This window comes from Erpetoichthys calabaricus, chromosome 8 (assembly GCF_900747795.2).
Source record: "Erpetoichthys calabaricus chromosome 8, fErpCal1.3, whole genome shotgun sequence".
NCBI classification, from domain to species: Eukaryota; Metazoa; Chordata; class Cladistia; order Polypteriformes; family Polypteridae; genus Erpetoichthys; species Erpetoichthys calabaricus.
The window spans coordinates 111,457,705-111,483,628 of record NC_041401.2 but is presented as its reverse complement, the minus strand read 5'-3'; the positions used below and the strand labels follow the sequence as shown (position 1 = coordinate 111,483,628).

At 36.9% G+C, this 25,924-nt stretch overlaps 1 protein-coding gene and 1 long non-coding RNA gene across 3 annotated transcripts in view; one reads left to right on the top strand and one right to left on the bottom strand.

The window, feature by feature from the left end:
• Positions 1 to 25,924, bottom strand: part of LOC127528991 (uncharacterized) — a 195,117-nt gene that overhangs the window by 24,444 nt on the left and 144,749 nt on the right. Inside the window, exon 2 of the long non-coding RNA XR_007935674.1 lies at positions 21,243 to 21,307. This is a non-coding gene — a long non-coding RNA (uncharacterized LOC127528991). The remainder of the gene's footprint in view (positions 1 to 21,242; positions 21,308 to 25,924) is intronic.
• Positions 1 to 25,924, top strand: part of LOC114655955 (epidermal differentiation-specific protein-like) — a 64,913-nt gene that overhangs the window by 25,183 nt on the left and 13,806 nt on the right. The window contains exon 2 of one of the 2 annotated variants that reach the window (XM_051931062.1): positions 21,401 to 21,494. The exons of the other annotated variant lie outside the window; for it this stretch is intronic. Coding sequence (XP_051787022.1) covers positions 21,401 to 21,489 — 89 coding nt within the window. The 3' untranslated portion in view covers positions 21,490 to 21,494. Of the gene's footprint in view, positions 1 to 21,400; positions 21,495 to 25,924 lie in introns of those variants that run through there. 2 annotated transcript variants of the gene reach the window in all.

Sequence of the window (25,924 nt, the reverse complement as noted above, 5' to 3'; positions counted from 1 at the left end):
TCAGAGAATCCAGTTCGACCAAATGGGATTACTGTCCTTATTGTGCAGGGCAAAGAGAAACCCTACTGGAATACGCCGGCCGTCGAGCCGATAACAAAAAAGTTCAATCCTACCAGTCCAAGAATTCCAGCGAAATCAAAGAAAAAAGGTCCGTCTTCAGAGACGCGTCTCCCTTGTGTCGCTGTATCTTCAAAAAAAAGAACTTGGTCCAGCAGATATTTTTACTTGGCGCTACCTCGTCTCTTCTCTTTGCTCCACCACAAGATGTCTCCCTTTTTCCCCTTCTTTTCCGGTTTTTAAGTTCTCACCACCAACTGCCATGACCGAGTTATGACCTCCCCCTTTAAGGTGTATTTACAGCATTCTTCTTCCCTGCAATGCACCCAAAGAGGCAGCAAACTGCCCACGGAATAAAGCACATGTGGCAACCGCTACAATGTTTGTCCCAAGGACCTGGGAAGGTGCCCGCCCCTGGTCCTGTTGGACAGCAACTCATGCTTGAGCTCTTACTTCTAATTCAGCAAACTGATACTCCCAGCTGTGCTTTCAGCTTCAATAGTTCTGCAGCCATATTGGGGAGGACCAAATTCAGGTTTTGTTCTTCAGACATCTTGGAACAATCCTGCCGACTACGCCACTGTAAAATAAACACAGGGACAAAGAAGAGGGTTTGGGAATCCACCTGGTATACTTGAAGGAATGCTATTACAAGTGAAGGGCACGTGCTCCAGACAGAATTGAACAATATTAAATTATGGCTGATATATAACAGACAGGTAGAGGCAGGTCTAGAAAGTGATGTAGACTGAAGGGTGGAATCATGGGAATCAGAAGAGGAAATGATGTCAGTGAAAGGTGGGATCTTGAGGGGTAGAAGAGGACGTGACGATATTGGAAGGCAACTTCTGAGGACTGGAAAGGGGAGTAGGCTGAGGTATCTCCTGTTGTTCTGTAGCGGAAAAGGAGGAAAGGTTAGATGACAGGGCCAACCCCTGGTCCAGGAGTGAAATGCAAGTATTTAAGCCCTTATATTATCTCCCATGCGCACGTGTGACATAACTTTTGTATTTGTTTCATGTTGGATTTGCAATTATTCCCTATCTTATCTTGCATTTAAAGTATTTGGACTGCCCTCAATCTAATTGTACATTAGATTTTTACTTTCATTTTACTAACTTACTTTTTACTTACAGTAGGAAAAATAATTTCATGTTATTACTGAGATTCAAAATATGAAGGAGTGACAAACTCCATAGATGACTGCAGTTGTTATCTAGACAATTATTACATTAGAATCCAATTTTTGACACTAAAGAATTGAATTATTTTCCTTTGACTTAATTTTATCACTCACATGCTAAGATTCCTTAATTGCTTTTTGTATTCATAAGTCAGCGTTAGTGCTCTTCATTTTCTTAACTGACTGAAAAATAACAAAAAGATGTGAATAACAGAGAGCCAAACAGGAAAGTTTTCCCATGTGCGATTGTGCTCACTCAGAGTTAGGCTTAGGATTAGTAACACAGTCTGTTCCAACTCTGCTTTAAGACAGACAGAGGGTTTTTAAGTAATCAACAACAATTGGGACACCTGTGCAAATTGTTTGCATCAACTTGCAAGACTTAATTTACTTTAATTGCTGCCGAATATCTGTAGGTTGTAGCTTATTACTTGTTCGCTGAAGAAGGCCCATTTGTAATATTCTGATATTTTCCTTTTTTCAGATTTTACAAGCCTAAACTTTAAACTGCCAGAGGTTTAAATTTAATGCTTACCTTTTTCACCATCTAAGGAGAATCATTGCAGTACAACTGATTAAATTTGAACAAAAACTGGAAAAACTGCATTGTTCTAAATCTTTTGACCGCTAGTGTATAAATGTGACTTTATCTTGTGCATGTAATTGAACCAAACTGATTTGATTGTCACTGTTTTATTAAAAAGCGGTTACTTACAGTTTGTTACAGTAGTTTCTGAAACTGCTCAGATTACTCTGCACTTTTAAATTCCTTTTCCAAACACAAGGTGGAGTACCTGTCCAGTGTAATTTACAGTAACACACAAACAAAAGGATAGCAGGCTGTTCTACACGCAGGTATCTTTAGATTACACCAATCTCTTAATCTGAATATGTTTATTCCAAGTAATGTACATTAAGTGTATTGCAAAGGGATGTACATGCTAGATTTCTGCATATAGCCGAAGTGTTGTCAGGTTAAATAAATCCATTGGGATCACACAATGAGCTGGTAGTGGTGAAGATTTATGCTACAACTTGTATTTTAATATGCAGTACCTTAGCCACAAGGTCAACATATCTAACGTGTGTGGGGCATCCAAATTTCACATCATTAAAGCTATGTACTTTATTAATCTAAATTATGTGAACTGATTCAATCTGGAACAGCATACTACATTAATCTTTATATATTTTTTTTAGAACTGCTTACAATCATGATTTTAAATTGATGGTATATTTTGGGTGCCCTTCCTACATAAATTATACATAAATTCTGCTTGGGATTTGTAAGATTTGTCAATAAAACATGATTAAATACAACAGATTCCCATATTCATTGACTTTCTGCTTCATGTTGATGGTATAACTAAGTAAGTACTACCTGTCTCAAATCAGTCTATCTTCTACGCTGTGGTGTGCTGGGGAGGCCGCATTAAGAAGAAGGACACCTCACGCCTGGACAAACTGGTGAGGAAAGCAGGCTCTATTGTAGGCAGGGAGCTGGACAGTTTGACATCCATGGCAGAGTGACGGGTGCTCAGCAGGCTCTTATCAATTATGGAGAATCCAATGCATCCACTAAACAGTGTCATCTCCAGACAGAAGAGCAGCTTCAGCGACAGACTGCTGTCACTGTCCTGCTCCACTGACAGACTGAGGAGATCGTTCCTCCCCCAAACTATGTGACTCTTCAATTCCACCCGGGGGAGTAAATGTTAACATTATTCAAAGTTATTGTCTGTTTTTACCTGCATTTTTATTACTCTTTAATTTAATATTGTTTTTTGTATCAGTAAGGTGCTGCTGGAGTATGTGAATTTCCCCTTGGGATTAATAAAGTATCTATCTATCTATCTATCTATCTATCTATCTATCTATCTATCTATCTATCTATCTATCTATCTATCTATCTATCTAATATTGTCATGTCCAAGTCAATCTAGTGCATCTCGATGAAAAAACTGAGTGTTCTAAATGACACTTTCAGCCACAAGGGGGAGCATGTGTTCAATGTCCTCAGAAGTCCTTGGTGACTGGGGAGTGACAGGTCTGATTTTCATATGCTTATAGCATTTACCTGACATCTTCATCCTTGTGAACTAGCTTTGTTTATTGGTTTATAAAATCAGGCCTAGCAGGTTACTTAACTGGGAGATACAAAGGGAGTGAGTGGCTGGAATGGATCCTTTTTTGATCTCATGTAAAAATGCAATCTTGTGAACCACAGATTTTAAGGCATTTTACCAGTTTAAACTATATAACTGCACTTTGAATACCTACACTTTAAATACTTACATTATACTTTAATATTATGGCACATTGTGTTTTATATTCTCATTTTTTTTCAGCCAAGTCATAAAAGTGGGGATATGTGTATTGTACCACATAAATTCAAATACCCTGAATTATTTAGTTCTGCAATAAATTATCATGTGAAGCCCTAAATGCAAAGCTTGCAATGGTGATATCTGTATTAGAATATTCAAAATGTGTTTGTTCTTTTATCTTTAGGCTCCCTGTATCAGTATTCACTGATGAGCCTCATTACTCAGGACAAATGATCTATGGCAGGAGTGGCGAACTCCAGGCCTGGAGTGCTGCAGTGGCTGCAGGTTTCCATTCTTACCATCTTCTTAATTAGTGACCAGTTTATGCTGACGATTACTTCTTTTAATGAACTTTACTCAGGCCCCATAGTTGTTTCTTTTTCTTTAATTAGCAGCCAAACAATAATGAGACACAAAACAAGCCACCACATGACCAGCTCCCCTGTGCCCATCACACAATATCTGAAATTAAACAGAGGTGATGGTCTTGGTAAGGTTGATCTCTCAGGTCACCAAAACATTTTGACAGTGCTCTTAGTAAGAACAGAAAAACAACAGTAATGTGTGCTGTAGCCGAATGGGAGCAGCAACAAGCCATGGAATTAAATAACGGGTTTAATTAACAGCAATAATTGGCTTCTCATTAAGAAAGTGATTGGAGTGAAATTGGTTGCAGTTTGAAGACCCAGTTTAGCAGGTCATCTGTTAGCTCGTTTCACATCTCATTTCTGCTTGGCTGTCATTTAATGAAGAAAGGAAACAATTCAGAGGCATGAAGTCTTCTAACAGGGCTATTAAAGTGATGGGGAAAAAGTTAATTAGCAGTGAAAACTGGTCACTGATTAGGAAAAGGGTTAGAATGAAAACTTGTAGCCACTGCGGCACTCCAGGCCTGGAGTTTGCCACCCCTGATCTACAGTATGGCTTATTCTGTTCAGCAAACAGCTCTCTGTACTCAGTGTTATCCTCATGTCCAGCCTGGCATCTAAGAAGAATTAACCCAGCAAAACCGTAGCCATCTTACTTTCTTAAAAGAGAAAGAGTCATTTTGAGATTTTCAAATCAGTTATACTGTATGTATGAACTAAAGCTCCCCCTTAAATTTTATGAATGACTGTTATCTTTCAAAGTCCTCTACTTTACATTTTGTACACAACTTGAATTGAAAATGGTCTCATGCTTGTGTTCTCAATGTATATGATTGAATTCTGTTTCAGAAGTAAGACAGGTAGACAATGATCTTTCTTACAAATTAAGAGCATTTTATTTGAGCTACATATGGCAATATCTTCAGCAATTACAAAAACAATGGACAGACAAACAGAATTGGGGGGCTACTAGAATGTTTTAGAGCCCACTATGAGTCTTTTTGAATAAAAAAATTACATTTTAAAAATGTTACGGATATTAAAAATTTGTTTTCATTCACACTAAGTAATGAACATAGACCTCCACAATAGTGTTTGCAGTGTACCATCAATTGGAATCTATTTTGTAATGTGTGTAGTAATAAAATACATTACATTTGTCATTCCCACAGATGATGCACCACAAGCATTTGTAGTAATAATATGCACTGATTTTTTCATTCCAACAGATGATTTACGAATCCCACATCAAATGGCATATAACAGGGATATAGCAACCAGATGGCTACACTGATACACAGACACACAAATTGATATTTATCCTTCTAGTAAGGTAGATAAACCGATTTCTGTTTGCAGTAACTTTCTGTCTGAGGTATTCAGCACTAATATTTACAGTGCCGTGTGCCCATCCAGTTGCTATGTATCTGTTATATGCCATTTGGCATGTAATTCATAAAAGCAGTGCTAATGATTGTAATCTGTTGGACAAAAGAGACATAGTGATTGGAAGGACAGACACACAGTTAAACAGACAGATAGTTGTCCTTTTATTAAGGTGAATATCATTTTGAGACACTTACTAGCTTTTTTTCTCTTGTTGGTTTCTAGGCAAGTTGCTACCACTTGACAAATCAGAAGTTGCAGTGTATGATGTCATCATCACAGTGCTATAAAGGTCAGAGCCTTGCAGGTTGTCCAGGACTGTGCATATTCTAAACAAACTTTGTGGTGTGTTTATGGTGTTTTAAGGTGTCTAACCTACTGGCTTTGTACTTTAGGCTTTGCCTTCAGGTTATTGTTCTTGGATATGTATTTCAGCTTCATTTTGCAGGGTGGCCTGTTAGTGCATTGCTGTCTTACAACAAAATGACTGGTTTAAATCCAGGATGATCCCTGTATAAAGCTTAAACATTCTCCCTGTGTCCATGTGGGTTTCCTCAGGGTGCTCCAAGTTCCTCCTACACTCCAAAGACATGCAGGTTAGGTGGATTCCCAATGCTAAATTTTCCCATGGTGTGTGTGTGTGTTTGTGTTCACCCTGTGGCAGTACATTTATCATATGTCTCCTACAATGGTTTGTTCTGCAATCAGCAGTAAAGAGTGAAGGATAAAGTTTGTGCAACCTTAAAGAGCTGTAGTAGCAAAAAAAAAATGTGCAAGACCTTTATTGCCATTCTTAACTAGTTATACTTGTCTGCCTGTTAGAGAATGTAGCCTGTTGATGCAAATGCCAGAATCTTTATGAGGTAAGAAAAAAAACTGTGGTAAATATACAATAACAGTAGTCATAGTAGTAGTGATAGTAATATAAGTAGTATTATTATTGTCATGTTAAAAGAGTACAATGGAATTCTTATATGCATGCGTAGGGTCAGGTAGATGACATAATCCACTAACGTGCTACATTTATTTACAAACTTAGGTATGTCTGATTAGATGTGAATAGTACATTTCTTATTAGTCAGTAAGTACCTTTTCAAAACATTGCCTTGGCCAAGGATGGTTATTGTTCAATCATGTTTCTTATATATAAATCATGTGTGTGGTGTGCAGATCACAGATTCTATTCATTTGGATGTGCCTCAGTTTCCAAAACTACACCCTTCAGATAAAGGAGTACATTTTAAATTGAACCCTTGAAACACTGCTGAGAAGAAGACCTTAGTATAACAGGGAGCAAGTAGAAAGCCTGTCTCCAGAGAATATGTTCCACTTAATGTTAATACAAATCGATGGATATTATAAATCACATTATAGTGAATCAAGGACACAGTCTATTCTATATTCAATATATTTCTGTTTCATCTCAATAGCCATGCTATTCTTTTTGAAGAGTTATGTGATCATAAAACCCATTGCAAAGTCTGGGTCTCTCTTACATATTGATATATTAATAAAAGCTTAGTAAAGGCCCAGCTTGATTATTTTAGATTTGAATTCATACAGTCCAAATTCTGAAAATGATTTTTATCTTTCATTGTACTGAAAATTACATTATTCACAATTATTTATTATAAGACATCTTTTTCCCACTGATATAAATAGGGTAGGTTAAGATAATTACAATTAAGATAACATGTCAATCAAACGTTTTAGTGCACAATATCTCAATAAATATTCTGTGTTAGAATGTTGTCCCCACAAGTGTTATATAGTTGAATAATGCTATTATAGGTTTATAGGGTCACTTTTGTCATGTGTACAGGGTATAATCAAATTCTTACTTGCAAGTTCAAATCAACATGCAATACATTGCCAGTCTTCTACAGCATGATTAAGCAGTTGTAATGACAAAAAGAGAGCAGTCAAATGTTAAGATGGGAACTAACATATTTAACTGTGTTTGACGGTGGCATTAGAAAATGAGGCACAGTAGGTACCAAAATACGGCCATTGCTCGATACAAAAAGAAAGATGTATTTCTGAGTTAGAACTCCAATTATGTCATTTGCAGATCGTGAATGGTTGGAGCAATCCCTGGACAGAGCACCAGTTTAAATTTACATATGTATTCATTTAGCAGGTGCTTTTATACAAAGTGACTTGCAAATGAGGCCAACATAACCGAGTCAACATCAGTTAGGGGTCTATTTTGAAACAAATGTAATAATAAGTACCCAAAAATTTAGCAGAAATGTTAAACATGCTGTAGGCCTTGTAAGTAAGCAACCATTAAATAAATTAAAGTACAATAGCTAGAAAAAGAACCTTGCATCAAAACCATTAGCAATTCTAGTGATAACAAAGAAATTCTAGTGACAAAACAGGAAAAGCTAATAAACACACTGAAGGAATCAGTTGTTTGAACGAATGTGGGCAATTAATTTCATCAGCAATGTGATGCACATGAAAATAGTCTGGATTGAAATTTATATATATATATATATATATATATATATATATATATATATATATATATATTATTGATTTTAATTAGAAACAGAAAACATTCCATACATTCAAGACAAATTTAACAAACCAAAGCAAAATTTGACCCCCACCAAAGAGAAAGAGAGAGGAGCCAACAACTGCAGTTACTCTATTAAAGAAGCAAGAAAAGAAGGGTATCCTTTTCCCCAAAATGGAAGCTTATACTAAAATATTATTGAATAGATCCTGCCATATTTTTAAAAAGTTTTGTACAGATCCTCTAAGTGAGAATTAGATTTTTTCCCATTTCAAATAGTATAGAACATCAGTTACCCACTGACTTAAGAGTGGTGGGGTGGGATTTTTCTGATTGAGCAAGATAAGTCTATATGCAAGTAGTGTAGTAAAGGAAATTACAGTTTCTTTGTCCTTCTCCATTTTAAGGCCATCTATGAGTACACCAAACATGGCTGTTAATAGATTAGGAAGGATTGTGACACCCAGGCTGTCTGATGGGCAATTTTGGTCCAGAATGATGTTAATTTGGTGCACACCCAAAACATGTGGCCCAGTGAGGCTGGAGCTATATTGCAACGTTCACAGGTTGAATCTTGTCCTGGAAACATTTTGGACAATTTTGAATGAAATAATGCGCTTGATAAAAGATTTTAAGTTGAATGACTGAATGCTTTGCACATATAGAGCTCGAGTGTATTCTGTGCATGACTGCCTTCCAATCCTTTTCTGAAATATTGAGTGACAGATCCTTTCCCCAATGTTCTCTGGGGTCTTTGAAAAGATGAGACTTTAAAATATTTCTAAAAAGTTTAGAGATGCTGACTCTTCAAGACTGATCAATAATTCTTCTGGAATAGAGCAAGGTGGAAGGTGAGGAAAATAAGGCAGGTTCCGTTTAGCAAAGTTTCTTGCTTGAAAGTAGTGGAGGAGTTATCCTGATGAGAAGTTGTATTTGAAGTGTAATTGTTTGTAAGATTCAAAGACATTAACTATGTACAAGTGTCAATGTTTTAATCCTGGACATTTTCCAGACATTAAATAGTGTATATGTTTGAGAGGGTGAAAAAATGTGGTTGTTATGTAGAGGTGCAACAGATAAAAGCTTTTATGTCTTAAAGTGCTTCCTACACTGGTTCCATATTTTGAGAGAATGAAGGATAATTGGACTTTTAGTGTAATGACGGTAGTTTGTACTGATGCACAGAGCAGTGAATATAAAGTACTGCAAGATTTTATTTCTACTTCAGACCAGGCTCATGGATTTGTGTCAAAGTCCAGGGATCTCATGTATAAATGGTGCGTACGCACAAAATGTTGCACATGCCCATTTCCATGATCATATCGCGATGTATTAAAAAGTAAACTTGGCATAAAGCCATGCACATTCTCATGCCAGCTCAAACCATTGCGTACGCATGTTTTCGGTTCAGTTTTGCAAACTTGCGACACCCAGCGTCAAAGCAGTGCTACTGTTCCTGTGTGTTTTCCCTTTATTTTTTAGATTCACATCCCTGATGCAGCTTTATCAAATATACTGAAATTAACCACATATCATTTTTAGTTTAAGGCATCTGATTGTAATCCACCTGTAATAATATAATGATGCACAGAATGGCCAAACTATTTCAAATACCGTAGCTGCTTTAGCGTTGTTACTCTCAGTTCACCACTCAGAGTATTTTAACCCACTGTATCTAAGTGTGGAATCACAGCTCTACAGCAACTGATCGAAAAGCTCTAGTGCAGATTGTGTCAAGAGAGGAAATAATTATCAGGATACAGCTTCTAGCAGATGCTGCCTCAGCCATGGGCACGGTCTATTTGAACTTCTCCCATATGGTAAACACTTCAGAGCCTTTCCTGTAGGGACCTTGCGGTTCAGAAACAGTTTCATCCCAAGAGCTCTAAATGCACTCAATCAATTCATCAAGTGCTCCTGAGAGAACTGTTTGTACTTATAAGTAAGATAATAAGTACCTTACTGTAATATTATTATTATTATTGTAATACTGCACAGTCTGAGTTACTTATCCTCATATTGTTTTTTTGTCGTATTATTATTATTATTGTTATTTTATCATTTTATTGGAAAATAAGTTGATGGAGGATTTGCATATTGATTCTCATTGTACAATACAATAACAATAAAGGAATTCAATTCAGTTCAATAGAAGAGAGTACGTATTTACAGTTGATGACGACTGGCTTCTAAGTCAATTTAGACTCCCAAGCGTTATCTTCTTAGAGCTCTTGATATAATTTTTAAGATGAAATACAGTAAAGTATGTATATTACATTATACAGATGGATTTTTAACTTCATTTAAATAATGTATACTGTTAATAATTAAATTTGTGGATATGGTGGACAGCGGTAGCGATGAGCTGTTCAGGGATTGTTCCTGCTTTGCGCTGTATGTTTGGTGGGACTGGCGCAACCCTGGATGGACATATACTTCAAAGATATTTCAGTGTTCCTTAAAAGTTTTGAAGAATCTAATCTTAGAGATGGCTTGACAATTATTAAAGAGCTGACTAAGTGGCGTGTAGTTACTTAGACAAAGAAAAGGAATGACAGGAATTGGGGTTAATATTTTTGAAAGAGTCAGTACTGCTGCAATAAATTATTTCATCGAGGGTCGCGCACAGTGCAGCAAACATCTTGCAGGAAGCAGGAACAATCCCTGGACGGGGTGCCTGCTTGTTGCTACAACTGGGCCCTTATGTTTAATACACGCTTTAATTCCTATCATCATGAAAATTATATCAAGTATACATCTTAGTATTTAATTTATTCAGAGAGTGGTAATATCATGAATATAATGTATTCTGTGTCCTTTCAGCATATGAGAAAGCCCATTTAAGAAGCACGTAGTGATTCACACACATAGAGTACATAGAAAAACAAATAGAATACAAAGCATTCAACGTGCTACTTTAGTTACGATGGGATTTGAGAAGCTAGTAAATTAAACAATTTTAAGATGAAGTTTATGATGTTCTATTTTAATGAAAAAATAAAGTGATTAAAGTGGAAATATCGAGAGTAAAGTTGACATTTCAAGCTTTTTTTTCTACAGTGTCCCCATTTATGTTTCTTTTCTCTGTACCCTAACAAGCTTCCATATGACACTCAAGACAGTGGGCTACAACTCACCTTTTTTTGCATGAGGCCCCAGGTCTTTATAGCTTGTATATTTGCCACCCAGCAATAAAATTGAATCTTGGGTAGTGCCATGCCCCCATTGTAGATTCGCCCTTTGGATGCGTGAATGTTTAGAATTTCACATAAATTTAAGTTATGATTGAGTCTAATTTCTTAAAAAATGATTTGATAATTTATATGGGGATGCTTTGAAATAGGAAGAGCAGATTGGGAAGGATGGTCATTTTAACAATGTTGATTCTCCTTGCTAACGTAAGGTGGAGGGTAGACCATCTAGTCATGTCTTGTTTAATTTTTTCCATGCAGACAGTTAAATTTTGCCAAACAACTGGTTTATATTTACTTGGAATATTTACCAATAGACATTTAAACTGATCTGCTAAGATAAATGGGAAGATTACCGGTCCGATATTACATGCTAAAGAATTCACTGGAAAAAGTACACTTTTATTGAAATTGATTTTAAGTCCAGATATCCTTTGAAAACCTGCTAATAATTGTAGGACTGCTGGCACAGAATGTTGTGGGTCTGATATATACAGTACCATATAATCTGCATATAGTAATATTTTCTGTTTATGTCCTTCTCTGAAAATCCCCTTTATCTCTAATGTGTTTTGAAAATATACAGCCAATAAAAGCAAAGGTGATAAGGGGCATCATTGTTGAGTACCACGTTCTAGTTTGAAGTTATCTGAAATAATGTTGTTAATATGAATTGAGGCTCCTGGACTAGTATGAAGTAGTTTAATCCATACACATATGTTCACATCGAGCCAAAATTTGTGTAATGTTGTGAATAGATAGTCCCATTCTACCATATCAAATGCTTTTTCTGCATCTAAACATAATAAGATCTCTGGGGTGTTAGAATTAATGGGTGAATATGTTATATTAAACAAATGTCGAAGGTTAGAATTTACATGTCTGCCTTTAATAAATCCTGTTTGGTCTTGTGATATTACAGAATGAAGCACTTTTTCAGTCCTTCTGGCTAGAACTTTGGAGAGTATCTTAATATCGTTATTCAGAAGAGAGATTGGTCTGTATGATGCACATTGTAATAGGTCCTTGTTCTTCTTAGGAAAGATGGTAATTAATGCTTGGCGAAACGTTTGAGGTAGAATGTTTTTGTCTTTAGCTTCTATAAATGTTACTAATAATAGTGGAGCTGACTTATTTGAGACGTTTTTTTATAACATTCCACTTGGTAGCCATCAGGGCTGGCTGCTTTCCCACTTTGAAATGAGTTTGTAAAATCTAGTAATTATGAAAGTGTCAGAGGTTTATCCAGTTCTGCATCACTAAGAACATCTTGCTGTGGTATCTCTAATGAATCAGGAAACTCATTAGATGGTGTATTACTTTCTTTAAACTGAGTAGAATATAAGAACTTATAGTACTCTCTAAATGTGTCAGTTATATTTTTACGGTCAATAATTTTTATCTCTGTTTGTGTTAGTAATCAGTGCTATTGCATTACAGAATTCCTGTTTGTGGATTTATTGGACTAAGATCTTATTGCACTTTTATCTGTGTTCATAATAATGATGTCGCAATTTAAAGATAAGCTGTTCCGTTTCTTTAGTAGTCAAGAGGTTAAATTGTGAATGCAAAACCTGTCTTTTCCTATAGAGTGCCTCTTTGGAGACTTGGCTTACTCTGGACATTTTAGTGTTGCTTATGATTACATATGTTAATTGTTTAAAAGTTTCCTTTTCAGAAACGTGTGTTTGAATGTCATGTAACTTCCATAATGTATTCACATGAAACAAATAAAGACTAAAATGTAAAACACACAAACATACTAGCTATACAATTAGACTTTAAATAGTAAAATCTATAATATTGTGCACAACCTGTGACCAAGACTGAATTATCTGCACCACCAATAAGACTGCATTATCATACTGTATATCTGTGATGCATTTACTTGTATTGTCTGACAGCATGCTTGTAATATGACCTTGAAAATTCAATGCAAAAACACATAACTCATATTACTTTAAACTTGACTTTTGATGCTTTTAAGTCATTTTCTTGTAGAAATAATGAAAGCAAGTATAATGTTCACGGCTTTCATGGATCATTTTTTTTTACCTGGGTTTTGTTATTCATGTGTGAATTACCCTGGGATGTATGAATCTATAAAAAATGTTTAATGTTCTTCTAAAACAAACTGCCCAGGCCTCTGCTTGTAGTCTGTTTCTCTTCTGTTCTACTGTAACCGAGGGACTATTTCACATTGGGATTTCTGGTCACATCACTCTCTGAATTACATGGGGGATGGATGTTGGCTGTTGATTATGATTTAGTACACTTTAATTTAAACACAAATGTCTGGATTATTGTAATGGTCAATATTTTGATGGAACTGTGTTTAACTTATTGTAGTGTGACCTATAAATTCAATAAAACAAAAAAAAATGAAGTAAATATCTAAGGAAAGTTAACTTGGGAGTTCCCTAAAATGTATGTATTAAAAAATATATGTATGGATGGATGGATGGTCTTAGTAATAATCATTAGAAGCATTGTCTTGCTCAGCCAACTTTACATATTAAAGTTTATTTTTTATAGCACCTTTCACAGACCACACATGACATAATTTTACAGAGTAATAATTGAATATAATTCAGCATAGTATATAACACAAAGGGCAGCATGGTGGCATAGTGGGTAGCACTGTTGCTAGCAGTTAGGAGACCCAGGTTCGCTTCCCGGGTCCTCCCTGCGTGGAGTTTGCATGTTCTCCCCGTGTCTGTGTGGGTTTCCTCCCACAGTCCAAAGACATGCAGGTTCTAACTTTTTCCTAGTGTGTGCGCCCTGCGGTGGGCTGGCGCCCTGCCCGGGGTTTGTTTCCTGCCTTGCGCCCTGTGTTGGCTGGGATTGGCTCCAGCAGACCCCGTGACCCTGTAGTTAGGATATAGCGGGTTGGATAATGGATGGATGGATGTAACACAGTTATTTACCTTCTGGTAAATTACAAAAAAAATAACATAGATCTATATTTTTGTACAGTAGAAAGCAAATAAAGCATTGGTGTACCCACAGGATGTCCCATTTAAAGCAAAACAAGAAAAAACATTAGAATGCCTAAATTAACAAAAAATCAATTGTAGCATAGTAGTTACTCCTTCAGTACAGCTTTCCTAATGAGGTATCATCCCTCTTAGGTAGCCATCTCTCAAAAGAACCCTCACTTCATGCACTTCTTTTATAATGGCTAGGGAGTTAGAGGCCGTTCACAAATAGGTATAAAGGAAGTGAATAGATAAGTGCTTGAGGACAACCTCCGTCATTTTAATGGTGGAATTGAGAGATGTGTTATTATCTGTGTGCTACACTATTCCTCTTTTTACTTACTCAACAAGACCATTAGACACTCCCTTAGCCCTCATGTGTGATTGGGGGCATGAGTAAACTTTGCATTTGCTATAAAATAAGAACATAAGAAATGTGACAAAGAAGAGGAGACTGTTCAGTCCATCAAGCTCATTTGTTTAGGTAATAGCAAAGCTGTCCCTCTGTCTGATCCCAGGTAGTTCTTAAAGGTTGTCAAGGTTTCTGCTTCAACTATGTGTCTTGGTAGTTTGTACTAGATTCCTAAAACTCTGCATTAAGAAGTGCTTTATTGTAGCATGGTGACCACAACTAGACACAATACTCCAGATATGGTCTTACTAGTGCATCATATAGTTTAAGCCAAATGTCACTTGATTTATATTGAACAGTTTTTTAAGATATAACCTAACATTTTATTTGCCTTTTTATTCGCTTGTGCACATTGCTTAGATGATGAAAACATTGTGACAATGGTTGTTTCCTTTAGGGATGTTTTTCCAATTTTGTTTTTATAATTGGCATTCCTTTTACCCTTGTGTAGCACTTTACACTTTTTACCTTAAACTGCATGTTTCAATTGTTTGCCCAGTTCTGAAAATGTTTCCAAGTCTTTATGAATTATTTTTACTATCTCTTCAGTGTTTGCCTTTTCTCCAATTTTAGTATTGTCTGTATATTACTAACTACACCAAAATCTATGTCAATGTAAATCAGAAAAAGTAATGGTCTCAGGACAGACCCAATGAGGAAGTCCACTGACAACGTCATGCCACGTGGAGCATTCTCCTCTTATTAGTTAGTACTCTTTGTCTCCTGCTGGTTACCCAATTTGAGATTTGATGCCTATAGCTTGTAGTTTTAGAATTAAACTTCAGTGTAGGACTGTATCAAAGACTTCTTGATGGTCTAAGTAAATTGTGTTCTGTGCTTTGCAACGATTGCAGTTGCCTATTCAAAACAATCTAGAAGATTGGTTTGACAAGATCTTCCTCTTAAAACCCATGCTGGCTGTTATTCAGAATGTTATTTTCATATAAGTACTTTGCTAATTTATTTTTATTATAATTTCCACAATTTTGTATGACACAGAAACGAGACTTAATAGTCTATATTATCAGGAAACATTTAGTGTCCCTTCTTGAAGACTGCAGTCACGTTTGCAAATTTCCTGTCCTCCGGTGCTTCTCTATTCTGTAGTCACTGCTTAAATATGCCTGGTAAGATTTTATGGATGATGTCTTTCATGTCATTCAGTGCAATTGGTTATTCAGAGAGTTAGTAGTCTTTAATGTGTCAGGTGGCTTGATTAATTCATGCTTTTGTTTTTAGTCGGCTACATCACTGTAAAGCAGTTCTAACAGGACTACATAAGAAAGACATCAATTAATGCAGAACGCATCAGCAAGAAAATCTCAGCACATCTCACCAGTTTTAGTATTGTTGCATTGGTTACTCATGTCATTTAAAATTAACTTTAAAACACTACTAATGATGTAGAAAGCTGTAAATAATCCTATATTTTGAATTTCCTGTCCTCCAACACTTCAAGTCGTAACCTTAGATATTCAAATGTTAGTCTGCTTATAATTTCAAAAGCCAAGCTTAAAAGAAACTGTGATGCAGAATTTTTCTGTTATGCACCAAAAATCTGGAATACTTCACCAGTAGAAATTCATCAGGCTAATACTGTGGAAAATTTTAAAAAACTGCTAAAACACATTACTTTAATTTGGCCATTTTGTAATTACATTTTGGATGTACTCTTAATAGACTATATAGGAATAAAATTATCCAGCTGTTCAAGGACTTACAATCTTTGTGGTTCTTCTGTGTTGCCATTTTGTGCCACCACAATCTGATCGAGGCATCGTGCAGCCACCTGTAATGTTGGCATGAAAGCTAATAACCCAACTTGTCACAACACACCATGTGTTGAATCCTCTTAGACAAAGCCTGGAAGCAATGAGGAATAACATAACAGCATTTATGTAAAAAAGAATGCCCAGTGAGGGCTGGGCGGTCTCACTTGCCTTGGAACCCCTATAGATTTTGTCTTTTTCTCCAGCTCAACTGGAGTTTTTGTTATTTTTGAGACTTAAATTTTGATATTGCATATAAGGATGGTACCCTTCTACTAATTATATATCTATGTTTATAAGATTGCATTGATTTTTTTTCTTTGTTACTTACAATGCACAACAATTTTTTTGAAAAGTCTTGCTTCCTGAAAAGATTTTGCTGATTGTGACAGATACCTACTGGGTATGCACAAATATAGTTTTGGTTTTGCTGCATCACGTAGGAACTCTGAGAAATAGACATTTATATGTTTACTGACAATAACGTATTTAGTCACATTTATGTTTCGCATTAGCTATTAAATTCAACAGAATTAAAAGTGTTTTGCTCCTGATTTTCTTTTGTATTCAATGTCTGGTGCATAACGTTGCAGTGTCCAACAGTAGTCAGCAAGAATTGACAGATTCCAGTTGCTCTGGTATCGTTTCTCCATCGTAGCAATGTCCTAGTGAAACCATTCACCGTGTTTGTCACTGGCAGCACCGAGAACTGAGAGGAAGAAGTCGAAATGTGAGAGGAGGAAATGAATCTTGAGTGACATGTTGCACTTCATTGTCTGATATGCTTTGAGAAGTTTGTCTACCAGCTGAATGTTGTTTGGGGCTCTGTAAGTGCCCAGAAAATTGTCAACAACGTCTTTTTAAGGCTTTCCAGGCATTTTTTTCCAGCCCAACTAACAGATCTTTAAACCGCTTGTCACTCATAACATGTCTGATCTGGGGGCCAACAAAAATGCCCTCTTTGATCTTGGTGTCAGTTATTCAAAAATCTATAAGAAACACCCAACTGTGTTCAAGAAGCAAAAACTTTGTTGTGCAGTGTTATTCATTAATATTCTTACCTAATCTTATTTGTTTTTTTCTTTTCTTATAACTTTCTCTTTGACATCTTATAAATCACTTTGAGCTACATTTTTTGTAAGAAAATGTGCTCTGGAAATAAATATTGTTGTTGAAGTATATCTGACTCTTCTAATTTAAAATCTAGGAACTCAAAGTTTGCTTTTAATTCTGCATGGGACATTCCATTTCTTTCTTCTGTTACAAATACTTGAGTGAAATACCTGTTCAGTTCATTTCCTATTTCCTTTTCCTTTTCAATTACTACTCATTTTGTATTCCTGAGATTTCTTAAATTCTCTTTTATCATCTTTTTACTGGAATAGTACACAAAAACATTATTTGTTTTATGGTCCAGTAGAATTTTTTGTTTCAATTTCCCCTTTGACCTTTTTAAATGCCTCTTTGATCTCTTGATATACTGGCTGGTATTTCTCAGAATTATCTATTTTATAATTTTCCTTTACAGTTCTTGAAAAAGAATTGTGATCCTGTTAGTTTCACAAGATCAAAGCAGGTTGATTATGGGCAGACAATCGCTATCCAACATAGTGCTGTGTGATCAACATAATATTTTTGTCATCTGATTCCTCTGATGTATTGCTATCTCTAGATAAAGAAAAGGAATGTGACAAGGTTGGATGGAACCATTTACATCGACTTGGCATATTAAATCATTTCTGTAAGCCCTTTAACATTTCTAAATTTTACTACTGTACAATATATTCTACTATACCTTCCCCCATTCTTCAATTCTGCTGTGTGATTGGAGAAAACTCATTTAAATATGACTTTGAAGGTTGATTTAAACTTCTTTGTCGAGCCTACGGTGTACCTACACTGAAGGCCATGTAGCCTATGACGTAGCTAAACCATAGCCTGACGCTTACATCCTCAAAAATGTGAGTATGTGGACCCTATGTAGATCCCAGTGACTTTAATTGTTTGGTTTGGTAACTAGGTATTTCCTGAAATGTACTTAGTTTCATCTTTCATTATTCTGAAGTAAACATGGAGTAGATCAAAAAAAGATTTGTTGAATAAGTTAGAACATATACACATGTATATGATACCTCAGCACTACACTACAGAGACAATCAGATGACAACCAATTGGTGACGTGAAATATTCACAAACATCAGTTTTGAATTCAGTGAATGTATGAATAAGGAGGAAACTGTGACGGACAGATACATTCACTTATCGATGGAAATGGATCATTCGCTTTTCTAGTGTGCTAAAAACACCACCAACTTGCGTTCAGACATGTATGTGCAGCGCAACACAGAAAAATAAACTGCTTTCAACAGCATAGCCTACAGCATAGACTTGATGCAAAGGTATAAATCAGCATTTAGGAAGACAGCTTCATCAAAAACTGTGTTTAGCTCACAAAATTATGCATATTCTATTGATACTTCAATATCAATAAAGGGAAAATAATAATGATAACAGATATTCTGGGGTTTTGGAATTAATAGTTTTGTTTATCAGTCAGAAAATGTTGAAGATACTGCAGTATAATATCAAACAGGTGCACACTGTAGTCTAGAAATGATGTTTTCCTAATTACTGGTCATTGTCAATTCCTTAGCAGCAGCATTCTGGTGTTGTTTAATACCTTGACGAAGGAAAGATTTATAAAAATTTAACAGTGTCAATAACGTATTAAGTTTAAACAGTGTCATCTCCAGACAGAAAAGCAGCTTCAGCGACAGACTGCTGTCACTGTCCTGCTCCACTGACAGATTGAGGAGATCGTTCCTCCTCCAAACTATGCGACTCTTCAGTTCCACCCGGGGGGTAAACGTTAACATTTAACATTATACAAACTTATTGTCTGCATTATTATCAATCTTTAATTTAATATTATTTATTGTATCAGTATTCTGCTGCTGGAGAATGTGAATTTCCCATTGGGATTAACAATATCTATCTATCTATCTATCTATCTATCTATCTATCTATCTATCTATCTATCTATCTATCTATCTATCTATCTATCTATCTATCTATCTAAAAGTGCATTGCAGTAATCAATTTCAGAGGTATTTAAAATAGGAAGCTATCTATAAACAAAAGGAAAAAAGGTCGATAGAAATGTTCTAGAAGCAGTAAAGACAATTCAATGGGTACAGAGATGTTATTTTCTAAACACACATTTTCTTGAAAAATCACTATAACTATACTGAGTGTAGATGACAGAAAAAGGTTGCAGGAATTAAGATCCTTAAGGAAACATGCAAGCTTTTCAAATTAAACTGAAGACTATTTTTAACTGTAACTTAATATACTCAATATCCGCATGATCCACTTGCGTGTTGCCAGTGACTATCTCTGCAGCATGGGGCATAATTCAGGAAGTAGTACTGGAAGGAGTGACAGTCCATTGGTGAGTATTCTTCAGCACAAACCCTCACAGGGTGTAAAAAGCAACAAAGAGTGCGGAGATCAAGCAACTACCAGATGTGGGATTAAAGTCAACCACTGTCTCAGGCAATAGTGATAGGAAAAGAGAGAAGGAAAGATAAGAACTACATGAATTATGAGTTTTGGCTTTACATATTTGCATAGGGATAATGGTATGGTGGAGATTGTACTAGTTACTGGTTGATATTCGTAGATTGTTTATACATACTTTGTTTTTTGTGAGTAATTCTGGTTCCCTCCATATTCCTAATACATGTGTGTTTTGTGAACCTAAACTGGACTGATGAGAATGTGGCCCTTTGCATAAATATGTTTTGCATTGGATTTGATTTAACTAATCATGAGATAAAAAAGTCTAAACAGCTCATTGGAAGCATTGCTATAAATTTAAACTTGTATTGAAATTGTTTTTTCCTTATTTATACTAAGATTAGACAATGTAAAATAATTGGCTAAGTGTAACAATACAAATAATGATGCAATGACTGTAAATGCTTCCTTATCACATTAAGTTAATAAATTGTAAAATAGTACATAAAGCAATTTATTTAATAGTCAGAAAGATAACATAAAATGAAATCTAAAAGAAAAAAACTAAACAATGATAGGTGCCAAACCTAACATTTACAGGACGTTTTTACACTTTTCAAGCCTTGTGGATATGAATCTTTGAGGAGTGCCTTTAGAATCCTGTCTATAAAGTAAGCAGTTCATCATTAAAAGGGCACTACAGAGAGCTCTGGGTATTCATCGCTACTGACTACAATAAGAAAGCAAATCGAAGTTCTTACCATGAACAAAATCATCGTCTATGAGCGCCAAAACTTCAAGGGAATGAGCAGGGAGTTCACCAAAACTGTTCCAAGTCTAATTGATGAAAACTTCAATGACTGCATTTCATCCTTAATGGTAATTGGTGCCCCTTGGGTAGCTTATGAGCATCCTAACTTCAAAGGCCGGCAGTTTGTCTATGAGGAAGGGCAGTATGCCACTGTTGAGGGGTATTTTCTTCCCTGCAAATCATCACTGACAACCTTGACGACCCTTTGATCACTTTATATGACAATGCTAATTACGGTGGAAGAAAGAAAGATATCACTATTGAAACGAACCTGTGCTTTTCTGACTTCAATGACACTGCCTCGTCCCATATTGTTCATAGAGGAGTCTGGGTCCTGTATGAACACGGAGAAAATATAGGCAGGCAACTCATTGCTCGAGCAGGGGAAAAGGTGGCAAACTACGGTGATCTTGGCTTCAACAATCAGCTCTCCTTTCTTCGTCCTCTGAAGTATGGTGCCCCTACTGTGAAAGCCAAAATTCAGTGGGAGAAAATGGTCAAGGAGTCGGAGAAGAATGTGAAGATCGATGAGTTGGTCGGAGTAAACCGATCTGACACTGAGCAGTCCTTTTCTTCCACTGCCACCAAAGAATATGAAACCTACGTCAGCCAAAGCATCACCTTCAGCAACTCCACCACAATTACTGTTGGAACTAAATTAACTCTTGATATCGTGCCTGGTGTAGGAATGGAGACCAGCATATCTGCTTCCAAGACCTTCACTGTTGAAAAAGGGAAAACCGAATCTACAACTACAAAGGAGAAGACCGAACTCAACCTACCTGTCAAAGTCCCTCCACATACAGAATTGACTGTTAATGTCATGAGAAAAGAAATGTCTGTGAGGGTGCCGGTAGAGTTTACTGTCACTCGAGGTAGTAACACTAAAATAGAATACGGGGAATACCGGTGCAGCTCGGGGAGCTCAGTGCATGCTGAATATTCGTCTAAACAGCTGAAATGAAATAGATAAGAAAATGCTAATCATATTCATTTATTACATTTTCAAAGCCATCTAAAGGGCCAATAATTGAAATGTAAACTGGGTTTGTTTTTACTTTTTTTACTAACTTCTCTCAGAAGTTAGTACTGCAGAATCAATTAAATTTGAAAGTAATTAAATTGTTCTGTTTCTGCTATTTTGTGTGTTAATGGTTACTTTCAGAATTGGGCCAATATATTCTGTATTAGTTTTGAATGTGTTGTAATTAATTACATATAAATGTAACATGAAAGCTACTTCTACATCTTCATAAGTTGCTCTCATATGTTTTCATATGTAATTACAGCTCTTTCTAATTCAGGTTAGTCCTCAGTATTCAGACTTTAATTTAAAATTCTTGCTTCTTTGCCCTGGGTGAGCTCAGCAATGTAGAGGGCAGCACTACCACCTCATGGCGCTTGTGTCCTGGTTTACTAGTCACCTGCAGAACTTTTAACATGGAGCTTGTATGTTTTCCTCATATTGATGTGCATTGCACATTCTATGAACATACAGTTAATTTGAATGGCAAATATAATTTGATTTGGGGTGTATGTTTGTGTGTGTGTGTGTATGTACATATTCCAAAATGAAAAGGAAATAAAAATGCCCATTTCTGTCTGTGACATTTTGACAACTATTACTGATATGCCAACTAATTGCAAAATAAAATAGCAGATGTCAGTTATACAGTGCTTTAAAAAGTATTTGCCTGAGTCAGTTTTCTGCATTATTATATGTTCTCAAATACAAGGAACCAAGGGCGGCATGGTGGCACAGTGGCAATGCTGCTGCCTCACAATAGGGAGACCAGGGTTTGCATCCTGGGTGCCCCCTGCATGGTGTTTGCATGTTTTCCCCGTGTCTACATGGGTTTGCTCCGGTTTTCTGCCACTGTCTAAAGATATGCAGGTTAGGTGAATTGACAACACTAAATGAGCCCTAGTGTGTGCTTGGTGTGTGGGAGTGTGTGTTTGCCTTGAGATGGACTGGCATCCCATCCTGGGTTTGTTCCTGCCTTGAGTACTGGGATAGGCTCCAGCAAACCCCTGTGATTGTGGTTTGAGCTAAGCAGGTTAGGAAATGAAATGGAAAATGAAGGAACCAAAATCTAATATGAAATATGAGAGGCTTGTTCCTGCCTTACGTTTTGGGATAGGCTCCAGTGCACCCTCATGACCGTGGTCTGGATTAAGCAGGTTAGAAAATGAGATGAAACAAAAAGGAACCAAAATCTATCATTAAATAAATGTACTCTAATGATCAAGTAATACATCATTTTGTTTGTTTCATTAATAAGGTAAGAACGCTTTACAATACCAGATTTCCTACATGAAAATTTGATGGCATCCTTAGTTCACATGACTGGTTGCACACATTTAACAGCAATAACTTTCCAGCCATTTTTTTAATCTAGTCATCCAGGACAGGTTTACAGGGGAGTTGAAGCCTATCCCAGCAAGCACAGGGCATAAGGCAGTTAAAATACCTGGAGAGGGCATCCATCCATCATAGGGTGAACACACACAGACAATGTGTTAATTCACCTAAGCTGCATGTCTATGAACTGGTTTTGATGGCAAAAATGAAGAGGAATTAAAGGAGAAAATACTGAAATGAAAATCTAAGTTTGGAAGAGAAATGCCTCAAAGTAAATGCAGGAAAGCCCAAGGTGACAGAGTTATGGTATAGGTGGGTGAATGGCAAAGCGATATGTGTGGTAAAGGTGTTGGGAGAAACAGGATCCAATGTACCATTGTCGTAAGATGGTGTTTTGAAGATTAGTCAGCAGAAGGTGTGCAAGAAGGGTGCAGAATGCTGATGTGGTAAGTGCAAATGTAGATCTCGGCAACTCAGAGTTATTTTTGGAAAAAGCAGAATATTTCTGCTTTTTACTTAATAATAATGTGACTGGTGTCTGGGTCCTGCTTAAAGGTAATCTAACCTAAACACAGTTAAAAGATCCAACTACGACACCCAGTTTTATTAAGACTCTGGGAACTCTTGAAATTATTTTAACAGGCTAAAAGGCTTATAAACAGTACAATTATTAAACCAAGTCTGAACATTAAGAACCTTTGTAATTTAAAGATGACAATACACAAGTTTCTTTAAATTGGGCTGTGAGTAAACAACGGTAACTTGTATTACAACAGACAATCTAAAATACACCAAGAAGACAAAAATAGATTAGAATCTAAAAATACCAGGAGCGAAAACCTTTTAAAAAGAGAGCACACAGTCCACACTCTAAAAGTCCATTAAAACATAACAGCGGAGGATGCAACCATTGATGGTGCGAAGTCAGGTGTTTTCACGACCATTGTTCTTCAAAATGGCCAACTGAGACATTCTGTTTTCCTAATGCTTGTTTTCCTAAGCCGGCCTTGTTTGGTCCTCTCGTGTATCTTCCCTTGCTTGCTGGATCCACATCCGCCGTTTCTCTGGTGAAACTGTCTCGTCCCCACTGGAGGTAGATGTCTCCCTTTATCTGCCTCAGGTCTTGTCAGCCAATGTACCCTCGTCTACCTGTGAGTCCCTGCACTCTGTACGAGTAATCTTGATGGCGTTCTCGGTAGACCGTCACTCTCGTCTCTATACTGTCTGCCCTCTCGCCAGGTCTCTCTCACTTCACACCATCCTCTGTCCTCACTCTGTCCCTTCTGCTAGCATTCTCTCTCTCTCTCTCTCTGTCTTTGCACCATTGTTCTTACACCAACCACTACCCAGACGTAAATAACTGCTTCCATCTCTGCATTGATCAACATGATGATTTAGTAAATAATGGTACATATCAATTTCCTTTACTTAGCAATAGCGCAAACACATTTTCATTTGTTTAATAATAGTATGGTTGTCAACTGCCAAGAGGTACATATACCACCTTATGCTGATTAGAAACTATGTCCCCAGAACAAATTAATTTTCAAATAAACAAAAACATTTCGAAGGAAGCAGACAGTTCTGTATCACAATATTGTATGTTGATGAGATACCAATCAAAGTAATTTGATCTTCAAAGCAAGTGATTCTTTTGCATTACAGGTAAATATCTACATCCTGTAAACAGCCATCAACAATAACCTGAGACAGAATCATCCAGGAAATTTGCCTTTTTGTTATCATCCCACTCTGAAGCAAAGGGTGCCAATTGCCTCTTCATCTATTGACTTTTTCATTTATTATTTACATGTTTTTTGCCTCATAGAAAAAGAAAACCACGCAGTGTACAAAAATGTTCCTCTCTGACAATAATAACAATACTGTACATTTTATTTTATAGCATCTTTCCCATGTGGAGTGCTGGTTGATATGCTGGAACGGCTGTGATAGCAAGGGTTAGAGGTGCATGGGAGAAATTTAGGGAGTTGTGCACAATTCTAACTTCGAATGGAATCTCGAAGGGAAAAGGTTATGAAAATTGAATTAGGGGTAGGGCGGCACGGTGGCGCAGTGGGTAGCGCTGCTGCCTCGCAGTTGGGAGACCTGGGGACCTGGGTTCGCTTCCCGGGTCCTCCCTGCGTGGAGTTTGCATGTTCTCCCCGTGTCTGCGTGGGTTTCCTCCGGGCGCTCCGGTTTCTTCCCACAGACCAAAGACATGCTGGTTAGGTGGATTGGCGATTCTAAATTGGCCCTAGTGTCTGCTTGGTGTGTTTGTGTGTGTCCTGCAGTGGGTTGGCACCCTGCCCAGGATTGGTTCCTGCCTTGTGCCCTGTGTTGGCTGGGATTGGCTCCAGCAGACCCCCGTGACCCTGTGTTCGGATTCAGCGGGTTGGAAAATGGATGGATGGATGGAATTAGGGGTAGTTGGTTCTATTGGACTTAAATGTGGCCTATGAAAGTAGAACATGAACTAAAACTGGAAAGAAGAAAGATTAGAATGATCATGTAAATGTGCAGAGTGTCACTGAGTTAGAAGAAGATGAATACTGAGGTGGAGTGGTCGGAAGTGGTAGTTGTTGGTAGAGCGAGACGAAGACAGTGTCAGGTTGAGAAGGGAGCAAACAGTTAAAGAGCAGGCAAAGGGTAGATTGGATGAAGGCGAATTATTTTTGTTATTTTGGAGGGGTTCCCGTGACCCAGACAATGGTCAGCGGTAGGGGACCGTTTATATCACAGCATATCCAATAAAAAGCTAGTCACCATTTGGAAGACTCCCCCAGACAAGCAGGTCCTGAGTGTGTTTCATTTGATGGGACGTCAAAATTTATTATCATATATATCATATATGTTATCAGAGGTGACTGTGTGCAGAGGGTGCAGACCTATAAACACCTGGGAGTGCAGCTGGATGATAAATTAGACTGGACTGCCAATACTGATGCTCTGTGTAAGAAAGGACAGAGCCAGCTATACTTCCTTAGAAGGCTGGCGTCCTTCAACATCTGCAATAAGATGCTGCAGATGTTCTATCAGA